Source organism: Rana temporaria, chromosome 3 (assembly GCF_905171775.1).
Source record: "Rana temporaria chromosome 3, aRanTem1.1, whole genome shotgun sequence".
NCBI classification, from domain to species: domain Eukaryota; kingdom Metazoa; phylum Chordata; class Amphibia; order Anura; family Ranidae; genus Rana; species Rana temporaria.
Window position 1 is genome coordinate 371,361,772 of NC_053491.1, and position 19,396 is coordinate 371,381,167.

Genomic DNA, 19,396 nt, shown 5'->3' on the forward strand with positions numbered 1-19,396 from the left:
ACAGGAATTACAGCAACATCAGAGCAAAAACGAACAATGAGGACATGAAACCAGGACTGCAGTAAGGTAAAGGAAGCTATTTAGCTAAAAAAAAAAATTCCTTTAGTGACCCTTTAATTTGAAGATGAAATATTTACATGTTCCATTACAGCTGAAGGATGGCAGATTTGCCAGTCTTTGGTGTACAGCATTCCAATTGCAGTCATGTGATTTATGTTAAACTGACACTTGCTGGTAGGCTCCAGGATGTCGCCTAGTGGTGATGGCAAGTCTAGTGGTAATATGTTAATTCAGGTAGACTGTCTGTGCTGCCGCTAATGGTATACTGTCTGCCCTTAGTCTAAAGGGAAGCTACTACATTTAACCACTTCCATACAGGGCACGTATACACCTTCCCGCCCAAGCCAATTTTCAGCTTTCAGCACTGTCGCACTTTGAATGACAATTGCGCGGTCATGCTACACTGTACCCAAACAAAATTGGCGTCCTTTTTTCCCCACAAATAGAGCTTTCTTTTGGTGGTATTTGATCACCTCTGCGCAACAACTAAAAAAAGACTGAAAATTGTGAAAAAAAAATACGTTTTTATTTTTTTCTGTTAATTGTTTTGTAAATAAGTACGTTTTCTCTTTCAATTACGGGCACTGATATGGCGGCACTGATGGGCACCGATGAGATGGCACTGATGGACATCGATAAGGTAGTACTGACGGGCACAGATGAGGTGGCACTGATTGGCGGCGCTTGTATGCGGCACTGATGAGCAACCATAGGCGGCACTGATGGGCACACATAGGCGGCACTGATGGGCACACATAGGCGGCACTGATGGGCACACATAGGCGGCACTGATGGGCACTCATGAGCGGCACTGATGGGCACTCATGAGCGGCACTGATGGGCACTTATGAGCGGCACTGATGGGCACTCATGGGTGGCACAGATGGGCACTGATAGGTGGGCACTGGGCATGGATGGGCACTGTGGGGTGGCACTGATGGACACTGTAGAGTGGCACTGATGGACAATGTGGGGTGGCACTGATGGACACTGGGGCGACACTGATTTACCTATGTTGCCAATCAGTGCCCATTTGTGGGCACTGATTGGCATCTTCTTTTTTTTTTAAATGCTTTTTTTTTTTTTTTTTTGCCTTTTTTTTTTTTTCATCTGCCTTTCCCTGGTGGTCCAGGGTGGGCATCCCTGGTGGTCCATGTGGCGATCCGAGGGGGGGCTGCGCTGATAAACAATCAGCGCGAACCCCCCCTGTCAGGAGAGCCGCTGGTCAGCTCTCCTCTACTCGCGTCTGTCAGACGCGAGTGAGGAAGAGCCATCAACGGCTCTTCCTGTTTACATCGTGATCAGCCGTGATTCGACACGGCTGATCACGTGGTAAAGAGTCTCCGTGAGAGACTCTTTACTGAGATCGGTGTTGCGGGGTGTCAGACTGACACCCCGCAACAACGATCGCCGCGATGCGGGCCCCCGGGGGCGCGCAGCGGCATAGAATCCTGAGGACGTCATATGACGTCCAGTCAGGATTCTACAACCACTTTGCCGACGTCAATCTGTCATTGGCGGGCGGCAAGTGGTTAAGCTAACCTCCACCAAAAACTGGTTTTAAGGAAGAGGTCTAGGATTATCATAAGTTCTTACTTTAAATGTTAGTGTTTCAGCTTTACTGATAAGGTCCATATAAAATTCCTCCATCTCCTCCCCACCGACTATACATGGAATCGGAGCAAATTGATGGAGGATTTTAACATCAGGGATGCAAAAGGCAATCATAAATGTAAATGTCTTACCCTCCAAAATTTTCAGTAGAGGTTTTCTTTGATATTAAAAAAAGGAAAACATTTTATTTTTTCTTTGCTGTGCATAATATGACATAAGGGTCGACCACTTGCCGAGCAGCCGCCGTCATTATACCGCAGCAGGTCAGGTTTTTCTCACAAATCGGCGTAGCTGTACATCGGCTCTGTTAAGAGCCATAGCATGACTGGGGGGGGGGGGGGGGACCCAATGCGCGTGGCTACCCGCAATCACAAGAACGAGAGCCAGATCCCCATTCTGACAGGGGAGGAGAGAGAGAGAGATCTGCTGTTCCTAGTGATTAAGAACAGCGATCTCTCTCTCTCTCTCCCCCTCCAGTCAGTCCGATCCCCCACAGTTAGAAACGCCTCCCAGGGAACATATTTAACCCCTTGATCGCCCCCCTAGTGTTAACCCATTCCCTACCAGTGACATTTAGACAGTAATCAGTGCATTTTTATAGCACTGATCCTTTTATAAATGTCAATGCTCCCAAAAAAGTGTCAAAACTGCCCGATCTGTCTGCCGCAATGTCGCAGTCCTGCTAAAAATCGCTGCCATTACTACTGTGTTTCCCTGAAAATAAGCCTGGGTCTTATATTAATTTTGGCAACAAAAGACACAGTAGGGCTTATTTTTGGGGTAGGTCTTACCATGTAATGTGCTGTCTTCTCTTACCCTCTCTCGACCTGCCTGACAGGAATCCCCAGTGTGAACTTAGTTAAAATGCTTGTAAATACTTGTAATCCACTCTATTACTGTAGTATATAATGTACAATGTGTGTATTTCTGTAATATAATTGTGCCAAATACCTTCATTGTAGCACCGCTCTGCGCTTTTGTGACCTGCCGGAGCTCTCTTCCCTGCATTTATGTTACAGAAACACACACATTGTACATTGTGTACTACTGTAATAGAGTGGGTTATATGATTTTAAACTAGGGCTTATTTTCGGGGTAGAGCTTATATTGCAGTCCTCCTGGAAAATTACACTAGGTCTTATTTTAGGGGTAGGTTTTATTTTCGGGGAAACAGGGTAGTAAAAAAAAACTGTCAGTTAAAGCAACGCAGATAGATATATTATACAGATACAGTACATATATAATTTTTATATATACACACACACACACATAAAAAATTCAAGCCAATGTGAGCATAACAGAAAAAAAGAAGACCCATCACCCTCTGACTTGGGAACATTTGGGATCTAGTAGGACGCAGACAGGGTGTGTATTACTTCATGTATATTATTCAGGTCATCTCTGTATATTTTACTGCAGCCTTCTGTGTTTAGTATCTCTTCATTTTTGGGTGAGAAGTTGTTACTGTGGGTAAAAAGACATATTATGTGGTTATTGTAAAAACAGTATTGTTTTCATTTTTTTTTTTTTTTTATTCTAGAAGTTTTAATTTTTGAGGATGAAACTTCATCCTGTCTCATTTGAGTCAGGGGTGGGATAGAAGGGTGGAGCAATAATCAATATTGTTTTCTACTATTAAATTACATGAAAACTGCTCAGACGGATTTGCGCCTCTTCCCGAAGACGTTGCTGATCAGTTTGGCCATGGAGCCACTTGGCCGCCTCTTGTCTTTTATTTTGTTCTGTAAGATGATATTTCTGGCAATGGCGGTAAACATGGCATTGACCTCCTGGCATTGTTCAGCTGCAGAGAGTTCATAATGGTGACAGCGATGCTCCAAGGCCACCTTTTGCCCCTCCTCTTGTGGCACCTCCCGCATGTGGCACAGGTCCTGTTTGTTACCAATTAAGAAGAGCCCTGCCTCCGTGTCTCTGCAATGGCAAACGTGACAATATCAGAGAAACCACATTATGGTGGAGAGACCCCATGCACTGACAGCACAAGCCAAGACATTTACAGATAAAAGGCTTTGTAATTGTGTCCTGGCATATATTATGAAGGCCTCATAACACCCATCCCCCGTATATACTCGAGTATAAGCCGCCCCGAATATAAGCCGAGGCACCTAATTTTACCACAAAAAAATGGGAAAACGTATTGATTGGAGTATAAGCCTAGGGTGTCCATCTGCATGCCTCACTGTGCCCATGCCTCACTGTGTCCATGACTAGACTTACGTTTAACATGGGAGTATATAGAAGGGGTGCCCGACTTTGAAAAATTGGTGCTCCCCAGCCGTAGGTCCCCCAGACAGCAAGCTTTGCACATTTGTAGAGGAGAACTTGGGCTATATGTGTGCCGAGTTTTGGGTCCAGGGGACCTACGGCCAGCCAGTACCGGGCCCCAAATTTACCGGAGAAATTACCGTTTAACATGGGAGTCTATAGAAAGGGGTGCCCGACTTTGAAAAATCGGTGCTCCCCAGGTGTATGTCCCCCGGATAATAAATGTTGCACACTTGTAGAGGGAGAGTGGGGGCTATATGTGTGCCAAGGGTCCAGGGGACCTATGGCCGGCCGGTACCGGGTCCCCAAAGTCCGGGAGATCAGGCACAAAAAGGTGACCCGAGTATAAGCTGAGGGGGGCATTTTCAGCACAAAAAAAATTGCTGAAAAACTCGGCTTATACTCGAGTATATACGATATATACATTTGGGCTCACTATGTGGGCCCATATATGGGCTTTTTTAAAGGGAATCTGTCATCTTCTCAGGTATACATATAATGCTGAGCTCCAGCCAAATATAAAACTATGGTGATAATGCAGCATTGTAATGACAAAACATAACAAAATAAGAATGATCATCAGAGGAGAGTGGCAGAATTGGTTAGCACACTGAAGAATCACTATTGTCAGCATCACTCAGAAAAATAATTTTGGATAAGAAAACAAATTGATTACTGGAGTTTGCTCATTAACATTCTGGTGCTCAGTATTTGGCTCAACAATCTGAATGACATCCAAATAGACTCTGATCAGGGAATATTTCCTTGTCCCGCTTTCTCATTACCTCCTACACATCCTGACATTGGTCTCGCGTAGGCTGCAGATTATTGTCTTGGCGAAGACAAAGGACGATCTTCGGCTGATGTCATACACAATCAAGAAACCGTCTGCCCGGCTCAGTTCTTTGCTCATCGACAGCTTCTTTTTATTCACATGAAATGACAGACTGGAATGAGCTACTATTCTGCATTATAGTAATGTATTTTCAAGAACAAGCAGGAAACTAACCCCATCCCCATAGCTCCCAACTGAACCTGATTTCAAGGGACTGTCCCTTTTTCATCCTAATTTGTTCCTCATTTTGGTATGATCTATATATTTGTATATAAAATACACTATTTGGGCCAGATCCACAGACATTTACACTTGCGCCGCGTATCAGAGATACCCTACGCCGCCGTACCTTACCTGGTGAACTTTCAAATCCTCAAAGATTTTGTGCCGTAAGTTACGGCGGCGTAGTGTATTTCTGGCGGCGGAATTCAAATCGGCGGGTAGGGGGCGTGATTCATTTAAATGAAGCGTGTCCCCGCGCCGATTGAACTGCACATGCTCCGTTTCGAAATTTCCCGCCGTGCTTTGCGCGAAATGACGTCGCAACAACGTCATTTTTTTAACTTAGACGTGGCTCAAGTCCATCCCAATTCACAGACGACTTACGCAAAAAAATTTTTTTTTCAAATTTCGACGCAGGAACGACGGCCATACTTAACATGGCAAGTCTATCTATACGCCGCAAAATACCAGCTTTAACTATACGCCGGAAAAAGCCGACTACAGACGACGTTAGAAAATGCGACGGCCGCGCGTATGTTCGTGGATCGTCGTAAATCGCAAATTTGCATACCCGACGCCGAAAACGACGCAAACTCCACCCAGCGGGCGCCGAAGTATTGCACCTACGATCCGAAGGCGTACGAAGCCGTACGCCTGTCGGATCGAACCCAGAAGCCGTCGTATCTTGGTTTGAGGATTCAAACTAAAGATACGACGCAGAGAATTTGAAAGTAAGCCGGCGTATCAGTAGATACGCTGGCGTACTACCTATGTGGATCTGGCCCTTTATCTTTTTCAGTTCTAAACCATTCACCATTTTTTTTTATATATATAATTCTGCTTTAAAGCGGAGCTCCACTCTCCACCTCCACTCCCGCTCATCGGAACCCTCCCCCCTCCGATGTCACATTTGACAGGTATTTGCACCCACTTCCGGCCACACAGTCTGCGGGTAGACTGCGGGCAGGACGTCAGATTCCTTCCCCCCTGCTGTGTTCTGGGAAACACTCGGCTCCCAGAACACAGCGGGAACCAGTCAGCACGGCGCAGCGCGACTCGCGCATGTGCCGTAGGGAACCGGGCAGTGAAGCCGGAGCGCTTCACTTCCTGGTTCACTCACCGAGGATGGCGGTGGGGGCAGCAGAGTGACGAGCAATCGCTCGTCCTCTGCTGCGGACCGCGCTGGACTCCAGGACAGGTAAGTGTGCTGATATTAAAAGTCAGCAGCTGCAGTATTTGTAACTGCTGACTTTTAATATTTTTTTTTTCAGGGGACATCCGCTTTAAGGGGGTGTAGCAGGGGTGTGTCCTATGCCTACATACTTTTGCTACTAGGTGTTCCTCGTTCCCATCTCAAAAAGTTGGGAGGTTAGTGATCCTGATACCTTAAAGCGGGGGTTCACCCTATTAATAAAAAAAAAAAAAAAATGTTTTCCTCTAGCATAAAATGAGGCATAGTAGCGCGAGCTACAGTATGCCTGTCTTTATTTTTTTAGCCCCGTACTCACTGTGCAATCGTAGAGACAAGATTCCGACTCCCCGCGGGGAATGGGCGTTGCTATGGAGAGGGAAGGTGATTGACGGCCGGCTCTGGCACGTCACGCTTCTCCGGAAATAGCTGAAATAGGACTTGGCGCTTCACGGCGCCTGCGCATAGTCTGTGCGCAGGCGCCGTATAGCACCGTGAAGAGCCGAGACCTGTTCCGGCTGTCTTCGGGGAGCGTGACGTGCCAGAGCCGGCCATCAATCACCTTCCCTCTCCATAGGAACGCCCATTCCCCGCGGGGAGTCGGAATCTTGTCTCTACGATTGCACAGTGAGTACGGGGCTAAAAAAATAAAGACAGGCATACTGTAGCTCGCGCTACTATGCCTCATTTTATGCTAAAATGTTGTTATGGAGGGTGAACCACCGCTTTAATCTGTAGCTATTGTTTCCAGTTTTGATTCCTAACTATGACCCTGGCCAACAACAACGTTAAAGTACGCTACGCGCGTCGCCGTTCGAAAAAATGACGTCACGGCGCGCAAAGAATGGCGGGAGTTAGGAAACGGAGCATGCGCAGTAGGTCCGGCGCGGGAGCGCGCCTAATTTAAATGGCACACGCCCATTTGAATTGGCCCGCCTTGCGCCGGAGGCCGCGGGCGTAGTTTTCATCGCAAGTGCTTTGTGAATCTGGCACTTGCGATGAAAACTTGCGGCGGTGTAACGTATCTACGATACGTTACGCCGCCGCGATTCTACGTGAATCTGGCCCAAAGAGACTGTAGGACAGTGAAAGGAGTCCCCAGTACACAATGTGAGAAGCACTGTCACTGATAAAAATGTACACAAGTGCTCCACAGAGCTCTTACATAGTTGTATCTAATGACACAGATGTGTTTGGATGTCTCTCTATATTACCTGTGAGCATGGGTCATATATCTCCAGGCTGGTCAGCCTCCCATCCACATTCGTCTGTTTGGTGTACGCACATTCTGAAACAAAACCAGATGATCGCAATCTTGTTACACCCTGCTACGTTGAGGAAATTATTGATTATGATAAGATGCAGTCTAAATGCAGAGCAATGCCTACACAGATTGCGATTCACTTACTCTAAAACTAACTGTTAGGCCGGGTACACACGGACAAACATGTATGGTGAAAGCGGTCCATCGGACCGTTTTCACCATACATGTCTGCCAGAGGGCTTCTGTACGATGGTTGTACACACCATCGTACAGAAGTCCGCGCGTAAACAATACGCGGGGCGTGTCCGCGGTGTCGCCGCGTCGATGACGCGGTGTCGCCGCGACAATGACGCGGCGACGTGGGCGGCCCGCCTTTAAAATGCTTCCACGCATGCGTCGAAGTCATTCGACGCATGCGAGGCACGGCGGGCGGCTGGACATGTACGGTAGGTCTGTACTGACGACCGTACATGTCCGAGCGGGCTGAATTCCAGCGGACTGTTTTAAAACAAGTCCAGGAATATTTGTCTGCTGGGAAAAGGCCCGGCGGGCAAATGTTTGCTGGAATTCGGCCCGCTCGCGCCCACACACGACCAAACATGTCTGCTGAAACTGGCCTGCGGGCCAGTTTCAGCAGACATGTTTGCTCGTGAGTATGGGGCCTAACACTAAGGCCTTACACACGATAGGTTAACCAGAGGACAACGGTCTGATGGACCGTTTTCATCGGTCCAAACCGATCGTGTGTGGGCCCCATAGGTTATTTAACCATAGGTTAAAAAAAAGCCAACTTGCTTTAAATTTAACCTATGGATTCCTAACTGATGGGAAAAAAACGATCGTTAGTAGGCACAACCATCGGTTAAAAATCCACGCATGCTCAGAATCAAGTCGACGCATGCTTGGAAGCATTGAACTTCGTTTTTTTCAGCACGTCGTTGTGTTTTACGTCACCGCGTTCTGACACGATCGTTTTTTTAACCGATGGTGTGTAGGCACGACGGACCATCAGTCAGCTTCATCGGTTAACCTATAACAACGGTACTTCAGACCGTTCTCATCGGATGGACCGATCGTGTGTACGAGGCTTAATACTTCTCATCCATCTCTGACCCTATTCCTGATCCTAATACTTAACTTGACTCAAACTTTAATATTTAGCTCCTTTACTCTGACCCTAGTCCAGGTCTTAATAGTTATCCTGTACCAAACTTATATGTATTATCCTAATTCAGAAAAACACACACAGGCGCAAACATCTTGTGCATTACCATTGATACATTTATCAAGATAAACGGATACTCACAGGTGGATAAAAACAATGGCCATGATTCATAAAAGCTTCAACTGAACGTGGTGTACCCGTCATGGGACCAAAGCTAATAGGGTTGCTAACGTGTTTCAGGGCACAGACCCCCTTCCTCAGGGCTGATAATTCTCTTTGTTTTTATCCACCTGTGAGTATCCATTAATCTTGCATTTTAAAATAGATTTATGAATGGTAATGCACAAGGTGTTTGTGCCCTCATGTGTGTTTTTTGCTGTGTTTTGAAGATTTCCCAGTCTGAGGAGTGCTGCACACTAGAGAGGCATTGCACATTGAAGCACTGTGGAAGTGATGGAGTGTTTTATGGAGTGTATCCTAATTCCGACCCTATTCCTGATCTTAATGCTTATCCCTGAGCCTAACAATTATCCTAACTCAAACCCTATTGCTGATCTTATTCATCTTGACTCTGACCCTATTCCTTATCATAATACTTATCTTGAGTCTAATTCTAATACTTATCTTTACTTTGACCCTATTTCCTATTTCTTAATACTTATCCTGTGCCTAACTCATACTGTATGTATCCTAATTCTGACCCTATTCCTGATCTTAATACTTATCCCTGAGCCTTACGGTTATTATCCTAAATCTAACCCTATTCCTGATTCTATTTATCTTCAAATTGTACCTATTCCTGATCATAATACTTATTGTGAGCCTAACCATTACGTTTATTATCCTAAGTCTGACCGTGTTCCTGATCCTTGTACTTATCATCCTAATGCCGCGTACACACGATCAGGCTTTTGCCCAGCAAAATCACATTGGAATTCCATCGGAAAGAAATAGAACATGTTCTATATCCAAACTCCGATGGAATTCATCGAAATTTTCGATGAAAAAACTCTGATGGGGCTACACACGATCGGAAAATCAGATGGAAAAAGTCCATCGGAAATTCCGATCGTGTGTACGGGGCATTAATCTGACACTACTCCAAATACTTATCCTAAAACTAACTTTAATCCTATTCACCCTAACCATTCCTCTCAGGTTTCATTATCTTCTTTGCCTCTGTTGAGGAGTTTTTATCTCATCTAATTTAAAACTTGCATCTTTCATCAGTATAAAGTGAGGAGTAATCTTCCCAATGAGGAAACAAACAATAATTAAATAATATTAATAGGGGTGTGATCCCTTTCCTCTCTCCACCCAAACCTGAAAATGCGGAAGAGTTATTACCTTCAAGTAAATTTGCTCTCATTTTATTTTTAGTTATGTGTATATAATAATGTGTCATGCTTAATTAAATAAAAAAAAAATCCTAATAGATTAATAGACAAATACAGAATAGACAAAACAGAATAGTGTAATGATTCTGTTAAAAAACAAGTAAATACCTATTAAATTCCTTCATCTATATCACCTCCGGCGTTCTAGTTTCTGTTCTCTCATTCACTTCCTGGTTTGCGGCGCTCGTTCATGTAAGAACTACATTTCCCAGTATGAATTGCGGCACGCCCAGTAATTCACACCTCCTTGAAGTCTCTAACACGTAGAAAGCATCCTGCCACACAGATGTAGTTCCCAGGAGGGGGTGACCACCGCAGTAAAGTCTCCCATCACGGTGGTCAGTAAAATCAGACAAGCAGGAAGTGAACAGAACAGAGGAGGAATAGAGCAACTTCTGAACAAAAACAAACAATGAGGAAGTGAAAAGAGGAATGTCTGCAGGTAAAGGATGCTTATTATGAAAAAAAAAATGTTTTCTTTACAACCCCTTTAAGGGCCATCCTGGAAGGTGATAGTGTGTTCACAAGGGAATTGTGGTGGTTACAATGAAATAGTTATTATACAAAGCTACAAAGTAACTATAAAGATTACAGAGTATTGTTTCCACACACTTTTATAGTGGGGACTATATATATTGTAATTACAATTTTATTTTATGAGTATTCCACACAGGTCTGGTTTATGAACTATGCACTATACACTCTGTATTTGATGAATTTAGTAACTCTTCATCACTGTGCACTTTTAACTAATTAAATGTATTTATTTGTTATTCATGCATATTTATTCACATCTTGTATTTGGAAGTATGTTGTTTATTTTATCGCACTTGAGTTATATTTAATACACATTCATTTACATATTAGAATTTTTTTATTTTTTTATTTAGCATGACACATTATTATATACACATAACTAAAAATAAAATGAGAGCAAATTTACTTGAAGGTAATAACTCTTCCGCATTTTCAGGTTTGGGTGGAGAGAGGAAAGGGATCACACCCCTATTAATATTAATTAATTATTGTTTGTTTCCTCATTGGGAAGATTACTCCTCACTTTATACTGATGAAAGATGCAAGTTTTAAATTAGATGAGATAAAAACTCCTCAGCAGAGGCAAAGAAGATAATGAAACCTGAGAGGAATGGTTAGGGTGAATAGGGTTAAAGTGGTTGTAAACTCGTTTTTATAAGTTTTACCTACAGGTAAGCCTATAATAAGGCTTACCTGTAGGTATAAAGAATATTTTCTAAACCTGTACGGTTTAGGAGATATTCCCCCCGCAATGCGCCGCTGATTGCAGCGGCGCATGCGCAGCGGGGATCCTCGGCTAAAGGACCGGCAGCCGCCGGACCTTGCCGAATTTAAATCTCCCCCGCGCATGCGCGGGAGTGACGTCATCGCCGCTCCAGCCAATCACAACACTGGAGCGGCGATACCCGAAAGACACGCCGAGTCAAGATGATATCTTGCTCAGCGTGGACCAGGTGAGTTCCCTACACCTCGTTTTGAGGTAAGTATTTCATAATGAGCTAATATGCGGTTTTTACTTTTACTTTTTTATGGCTTTTACTTTTCAGGTGAACAAAAATTTTTTTTTTTTTATGCGGCTTTCCAACCGCTTTAAAGTTAGTTTTAGGATAAGTATTTGGAGTAGTGTCAGAGTAATGCCCCGTACACACGATCGGAATTTCCGATGGACTTTTTCCATCTGATTTTCCGATCGTGTGTAGCCCCATCAGAGTTTTTTCATCGGAAATTTCAATGAATTCCATCGGAGTTTAGATATAGAACATGTTCTATTTCTTTCCGATGGAATTCCAATGTGATTTTGCTGGGCAAAAGCCTGATCGTGTGTACGCAGCATTAGGATGATAAGTACAAGGATCAGGAACACGGTCAGACTTAATAAACGTAATGGTTAGGCTCACAATAAGTATTATGATCAGGAATAGGTTACATTTTAAGATAAATAGAATCAGGAATAGGGTCAGAATTAGGATACATACAGTATGAGTTAGGCACAGGATGAAAGGGGCCTTAAGCATTTATCATGGATATTGGTGTGATCAGCACTCACAGCTATTGGCTGCAAGCACTGATTGGATTGCTTATTTTCCAGCATGCCTGTTCAATAAAAGCTGGTGGTTAGAAGGGCTTCTGTTGGAGAGGCTGCTGTACACACAGGCGTAATATTAGCCATTTTCTGTTGAACCAGCCAATATTTGGCCCTTTGTGTACCAGTCTTAACCCTAATCCTTATCCTAAACCTAACCCCCAATCTTGGCCCTTACCATTATGTTAATCCTAAACCTTACTAACCCTAACCTTGAACCGTATTGTAAACCTGACACTAATCCTTCCTATGACTGTAACCTAATTCTGGCCCAAAATACTGATCTAAATCCCAACTTGATTCTTATATTAACTCTAATCCTGAAGCTAATACTGACCATAACTTAAAGGGGTTGTAAAGCTTTGTGTTTTTGCACCTTAATGCATCCTATGCATTAAGGTGAAAAAACACCTTGCATTCCTGGGGGCCCCCAGTTTTACTTGCCTGAGCCACGAAACTCCGTGGGCACGATGGTTTCCCCCAGCTTCAGGCGGCTCTTCATTGGAGATTGATAGCAGTGCAGCCATTGGCTCCCGCTGCTGTCAATCAAAGCAATAACGCAGCGCGCCGGGGGGCGGGGCTGAGTAATACAGTCAGCGGCTATGGCCACTGACTGTATCACGGGAGCGCACCTGCAAGCTAACCCCCTTGGGAGTGAGCTTCCCAGAACGGGGGTTAGCTGTTGCGGGGAGTAGTGTTGAGCAGAATACGCCATATTCGATTTCACGATATATCTCGAATATATAGTCGAATATTCGAGATATATTCGCTAAATTCGAATATTCGTGATATTTTATCGAAATGAAATGATTGCGAATTTTCGCTATTGCGAATGCGAAAATAATTGCGAAATTTCGATAACTGTGGTAGGAGCACTCTGATTGGCTCAGAATATTCTTGATATTTTTTCGAAATTTCGCAAAATGCGAATGCGATATTTACTGCGCAATTTCGACAACAGCGCTAGGAGCACTCTGATTGGCTCAGAATATTCGTGATATTTTACAATACAAAATAATTGTGAATATTCGGCAAATGCGGAAGGAGCACTCCGATTGGCTCAGAATATTCTTGATATTTTACAATACAAAATAATTGCGAATATTCGGCAAATGCGGAAGGAGCACTCTGATTGGCTCAGAATATTCTTGATATTTTACAATACAAAATAATTGCGAATATTCGGCAAATGCGGAAGGAGCACTCTGATTGGCTCAGAATATTCGTGATATTTTACAATAGAAAATAAAAAGTGTTTTGCATTGGTGGTGATTCTTTACTCTATCCATCTGTCACAGCCGTTTGTCAATCAAACACCTTGAAGATTGAACACGTTCATGCTGCATGCTTTGGACTTTTTTTCACTTCACATATCAAAGACATTTTTATGAAAGATTATTTTTCTATTATTGGGACTATATTTCTTTATATATTTGTTTCACTGTGTATTTCACAAGTTATTTGCGCTTGCTTATTTTATAATTTGCCCACATGTCTTGTCACTAGACATATTTTTTATTCTTGTAGAGCGACTCCATTTTCTGTCTTGTATTAATTTATGTTGTATAACATTTTTTAGTTGCTGCTGTATTCTCCCCTTTTTTTAAGGTATGCGCAATTTTTTCCTTCTTACAAAAAAAAAATAATATCAAACATACAAATATTCATAACAGAAACATACACAAAGCCCCCCCCCTTTTGCATCAGAGACAATCAGAGTTCTCCTACCACAGTTATCGAAAATTCGCAATCATTTTCGCATTCGCATTAGCGAAAATTCGCAATTTTTTTTTTTATATTCGGCAACATAAAAGGATCGCCTCAGCTTAGCTACTCGGCCCAGGGTCTCTAATCATACCAGCAATGCTTTTAGACGTCGATAGGATGTGATCTGTTTTAAAAATAAAATTGAAAAAATGCGAATATTCGGAATAGCGAATATTCACCGCGAAATTCGAAATATATCGCGAATACTCGAATATGCCATATTCGAGCCGAATATTCGCAATACGAATATTCGTGAGCAACACTAGCGGGGAGGAGCCGAGAGAGCCACGAGAGACCTCAGAAGACGAGGATAGGCGCCACTCTGTGAAAAACGAACTGCACAGTGGAGGCAAGTATGGTATGTTTGTTATTTAAAAAAAATACCTTTACAACCCCGTTAAACCAAAAACTTGATAATAAACCTAACACTTATTTTATCCCAACTAATACTAACACAACTTTAACCCTAATCCAACCTTAACCCTTACCCAACCCCAAAGCTAACCCTGACCCTAGTCCTAGCTAAGTCTTAATACTTTGGGTATTTTAAATAAATTTCAACCTCCACCGATAAGAAGAAGGGTGTCAGTTGTCTCTCTTACCAGAGTTTGAGGCATATTCGCTGATGTACCTTCCAGTGAGGAAACGAACAATGAGAGCTGAATATAAATTGACAAAAAGAAAATGAACCAGCAGCTGACAAATAATGATAATCAAGCAAAGCCATATTTATGTCCCATGTTCTGTGTGTGTATAGACCTGTCTGGTGAGATTCACAGTAGAACATCTAAGACATCATAGTACTGTTAATAAAGAAGTTTCTCTACCTCTGATAGTGACACTTTTTGCTAGTTGTTTTTCATTTTTGTGTGTGTATGTAATTAGGTATGGAGCATGAACCTAATACTGTGACCACAGGACATTCAGAACATTTTAGGGTTTGACACTTTATAGGTTTAACATTGATAAGGGGTGCAACCTTGAACAAGGATATTATACATTCTTACTGTGGTTCAGCGTGGACCAATATAACTATGCATATACCATTCCCGTGGGAAATCACTGTAGTAGACACCTCTATTACAGTGATTTCCACTAGCTACTGTGTCCTGTGCGGAGTTTTGTTATTACTTGAAGATTCATGGTGTACTGACAAATATGTACACGGTAGAGCTGGGCGATTCTGGCAAAAATGAGAATCACAATTTTTTTTGTTGCTTAGAATAAAGATCACGTGGTGTAACATCTTCTTTCACATTATACAAACAAATTGGGCCACTTTGATGTTTCGTTTTTTATTTAATTCATTAAAGTGTATTTTTTTTTTAAATATTGCGTTTGAAAAACCGCTGCGCAAATACGGTGTGGCGTAAAATATTGCAACAACCACCATTTTATTCTCTAGCGTCTATGCAAAAAAAATCTATCCTGTTTGGGTGTTCCAAGAATTTTTTTAGCAGGAAATAATAATTTTTTACTTGTAAGCAACAAATTTCAGAAAAGGTTTGGTCTTTAAATAGTTAAACTTCCTTCATCTATATGCCAGAGTTCTTTCCTTTTGATAAAAGAACGAAAAGATACTTTGTTTACACTTATTTGCGTGTTGTATTAAAACTCGGCAGGCTGCCTGGATTTTGTTTATCCAGCTGTGAGAACGCTCTGCACTTGTTAGAAATATCGTGACCTGCTGTTTTGAAGATCATGAAGGGAAAAAGATGACAATTTTGATTCTTCACGATTTATCTAGTATGTGGGTACTGTGGCCAAGCAGCTGTCCTGCTGCATTCTAAACACAGGAGGTCGGCCGCTGAGCACAAGCACCATTTAGAGTTCATTTAGCATTTTCCCAATAAAATGTAAAGTGTTCTCTGGATAAGGTGGGTGGTGATATAACTAGAGGTCGACCAATATGGGTTTTTCTCTGGCTGATGCTGATGCCGATATTTAGAAATCGGGTGTATGATGGCTGAGATATAATGCAGATTTTTGCTGATATTTTAGGCTGATTTTTCTTTTTTGGGCAGTTGGCACTGGTTGGCACTGGCAGGCTTCACACTGAGCCGATATAGTGTAACTGTGTGAAGCTGACATATGTAACTGAATGCAGAGAGAGACCAGCTGTGAAAATTTAGCAGTGATGTCGGGGGTGGGCGGAACCCAGCAGCTGCCAAACACCGGCCAATGATTGCGTTTCTTAACCACTTAAGGACCCCCCACTGTATATATACGTCCTCTTTTTAAACATGGATATCTCAGTAACGGCAGCAGCTGCTGCCACAACTGAGATATCCATGTTTTCAGCGGGCGGCCGTGTAAACGATAACGGCGGTCTCCGCGGCGGATTCGCCGCGAGATCGCCGTTATCGGTGGCGGGAGAGGCCCCCCCCCTCCCGCCGCTTTTCCGCGCCCTCCGCCGCTTACCGGAGCCGTCGGTAGCGGCGGAGGAGATCCGATGCTGCCGCCTGGAGAGTGAGGACTTGAGTGAGGGCAAGATGGCCCCCACCCGTCCTCATAACTCTGCTGGGCGGAAGTGACGTCAAAACGTCAGTCCCGCCCAGCCTCTTAAAGAGACAATTTTTTTTCTGTCATTTTTTTAAATGACAAATTTTCCTTTTTTTTTTTTTTTTTTGCATTTAAGCCTAAATATGAGATCTGAGGTCTTTTTGACCCCAGATCTCATATTTAAGAGGACCTGTCATGCTTTTTTCTATTACAAGGGATGTTTACATTCCTTGTAATAGGAATAAAAGTGATCATTTTTTTTTTTTTTTATATTTTAGTGTAAAAAATAATAAAATCAATAAAATTAAATAAGAAAACAAAAAAATTTTTTTTTTAAAGCGCCCCGTCCTGACGAGCAGAAGCGAACGCATACGCGAGTAGCGCCCGCATATGAAAACGGTGTTCAAATCACACAAGTGAGGTATCGCCGCGATCGTTAGAGCGAGAGCAATAATTATAGCCCTAGAGCTACTCTGTAGCTCAAAAAATGCAACTTATAGAATTTTTTAAACGTCGCCTATCTAGATTTTTAAGGGTAAAAGTTTGACGCCATGCCACGAGCGGGCGCAATTTTAAAGCGTGACATGTTGGGTATCATTTTACTCGGCGTAACATTATCTTTCACAATATATAAAAAAATTGGGCCAAATTTATTGTTGTCTTATTTTTTAATTCAAAAAAGTGAATTTTTTCCAAAAAAAGTGCGCTTGTAAGACTGCTGCGCAAATACGGTGTGACAAAAAGTATTGCGATGACCGCCATTTTATTCTCTAGGGTGTTAGAAAAAAAAATATATAATGTTTGGGGGTTTTAAGTAATTTTCTAGCAGAAAAAACAGTTTTAGTCTTGCAAACACCAAATCTGAAAAACACCTGAGGTCTTTAAGTGGTTAAGAAAGGGGGCGTGCCTTAGACACATAGCAGCCCGCCCAGATCCCATCCCATTGGCCGAGGCCGATTTCTTAAAAATGGCCAAATATCGGCCGGACAATATATATCGGTCGACCTCCAGACATGACAATCTCCACCTCATTCTCTTCTGGGACCCGGAAGCTAGTAGTAGGGATGCCTGCTACAGTGATTTCCAACTTCTAGAAGGTATCACAAGTATGGTATATGCATAGTTACATTGGTCCAATCTGTATCAATGAAATTATGCAAAAATATACATGGAAGTCGTCGTTGATGATAGTTCCTTTTTTTTTTGCAGTAGCCCTAGAAAGAAGCATATATAAGAAGTTGGTCTGTGCAGAAAATTAGTGGGGACTATTTGACTGGCTGTCATTGCCCCTTCAAAATGCTTGAGTATTTCCCAAGGTGACCAATGAGATCTTTCATTTCATTTGATTTCAAGTCTGTGCTGGAACCTGATTATCTGCTCACAGTTGTCTTTAGTTTTGTATACAACGGTATCAAAAAATAAACACACAGCACAATCAAAGCAAACATTATCTATTCTTCCTAACACTTTGATTAGTTGACCTGCTGAATCTTGTTTCTCAATCACTTGTAAGAAAGAACCTGATTGGCTGCTATAGACAACAAAGACAGTTCATCTTTCAGACATCTTAACAACTAAGGCCGCGTACACGCGGTCGGACAAAACCGATGAGAATGGACCGAGGTTCAGTTTCATCGGTCCAAACCGACCGTGTGTATAGCCCATCGGTCTGCTGTCCTTCGGTCCAAATTTTTAAAACATGCTTCAAAATCGAACCGATGGACTGCTGCCCGATCGGTCCAAACCGATGGTTAGTACAGAAAGCATCGGTTCAAAACCCGCGCATGCTCAGAATCAAGTCGACACATGCTTGGAAGCATTGAACTTTGTTTTATTCAGCACGTCGTGTGTTTGACGTCACCGCGTTCTGACCCGATCGGTTTTTGGAACGATGGTGTGTACGCACATCAGACCATCAGGCCACTTCAGCGGTGAACCGATGGAAATGGCCGTCGGACCATTCTCATCGGTTTGGAATGACCGTGTGTACGCAGCCTTAGAGAAGGATGAAGAAAAGCAGCAAATCCTTCCTGACATGAGACCTTGCATTTCTCTAATTCTATAAAAAATATTTAGGAAGTTACCAGATTTTCCGGTTCCAGGGCTGCCCAGGACGGTCAGTTTAATGTCGCTCATGTTTTCATCGTTTTCTCCCCTCTCGATGGTCAGCAGATCTCCAGACTGGATGTCTAATGATCGCCCTCACATCACATTCTGACTTTGTGGAATCTTTGTAGCTGGAGATGTATAAATAGCGGCAATGACATCACTATCCTGTCCGAGGAGCCTTCTGAATCTCCCAAATCTCCTTCAGGAATCCTACACATCTCAGAACCAGGCACCTTCCACTATTTATTACAAAGTATTCAGACTACACAGAAGGAGATATTCTTATAAAGTGAAATGTTTCTACAGCAACCGTAAAACAAAGGGAGAGATTTAGTAAAACTAGGGCACTCTGAATCTGTTGCAGATGCACATGGTAACCAATCAGCTTCTAACTTCAGCTTGTTCAATTAAAGGGGTTGTAAACCCTTGTGTTTTTTCACCGTAATGCATCCTATGCATTATGGTGAAAAAACACCTTGCAGTGTCCACCTCCCGAGCCTCCGTTTTACTTACCTGAGCCCTGAATTTCCGTGGGCGCGATCCCGCATCGCTCTCTCCTAGGCTTCTCGGCTCTTCATTGGATAGATTGATAGCAGCGCAGCCATTGGCTCCCGCTGCTATCAATCAAATCCAGTGATGTGGGGCGGGGCCGAGTCATACACTCGGCGGCTATGGACACTGAGTGAATGACTCGGGAGCGTGCCTGCAAGGTAACCCCCTCGGGAGAAAGCTTCCCATAGGGGGTTAGCTATTGCAGGGAGGAGCCGCGAGAGCCGCCGTGAGACCCCAGAAGAGGAGGCCACTCTGTGCAAAACAAACTGCACAGTGAAGGCAAGTATGACATGTTTGTTATTTAAAAAAAAAAAA

At 43.1% G+C, this 19,396-nt stretch overlaps 1 protein-coding gene across 3 annotated transcripts; it reads right to left on the reverse strand.

Annotated features, from left to right (window-relative positions):
• Positions 1 to 3,182: 3,182 nt before the first annotated feature.
• On the reverse strand, positions 3,183 to 18,895 carry RERGL (RERG like). Of its 3 annotated transcripts, none has more exons than XM_040345486.1 (5): positions 18,505 to 18,895; positions 14,521 to 14,577; positions 7,421 to 7,494; positions 4,746 to 4,879; positions 3,183 to 3,606 (listed from the first exon to the last, which is right to left on the reverse strand). In XM_040345486.1, the coding sequence occupies exons 1-5, from the start codon at positions 18,554 to 18,556 to the stop codon at positions 3,330 to 3,332; spliced, it is 594 nt and encodes a 197-aa protein (XP_040201420.1). In that variant the 5' UTR covers positions 18,557 to 18,895; the 3' UTR covers positions 3,183 to 3,329. The 3 variants fall into 3 exon arrangements, with proteins under 3 accessions (XP_040201420.1, XP_040201419.1, XP_040201421.1); XM_040345485.1 differs by having other exon boundaries at positions 4,746 to 4,882; positions 18,505 to 18,891; XM_040345487.1 differs by lacking the exon at positions 14,521 to 14,577 and having other exon boundaries at positions 4,746 to 4,882; positions 18,505 to 18,893.
• Between the last annotated feature and the right edge of the window lie 501 nt (positions 18,896 to 19,396).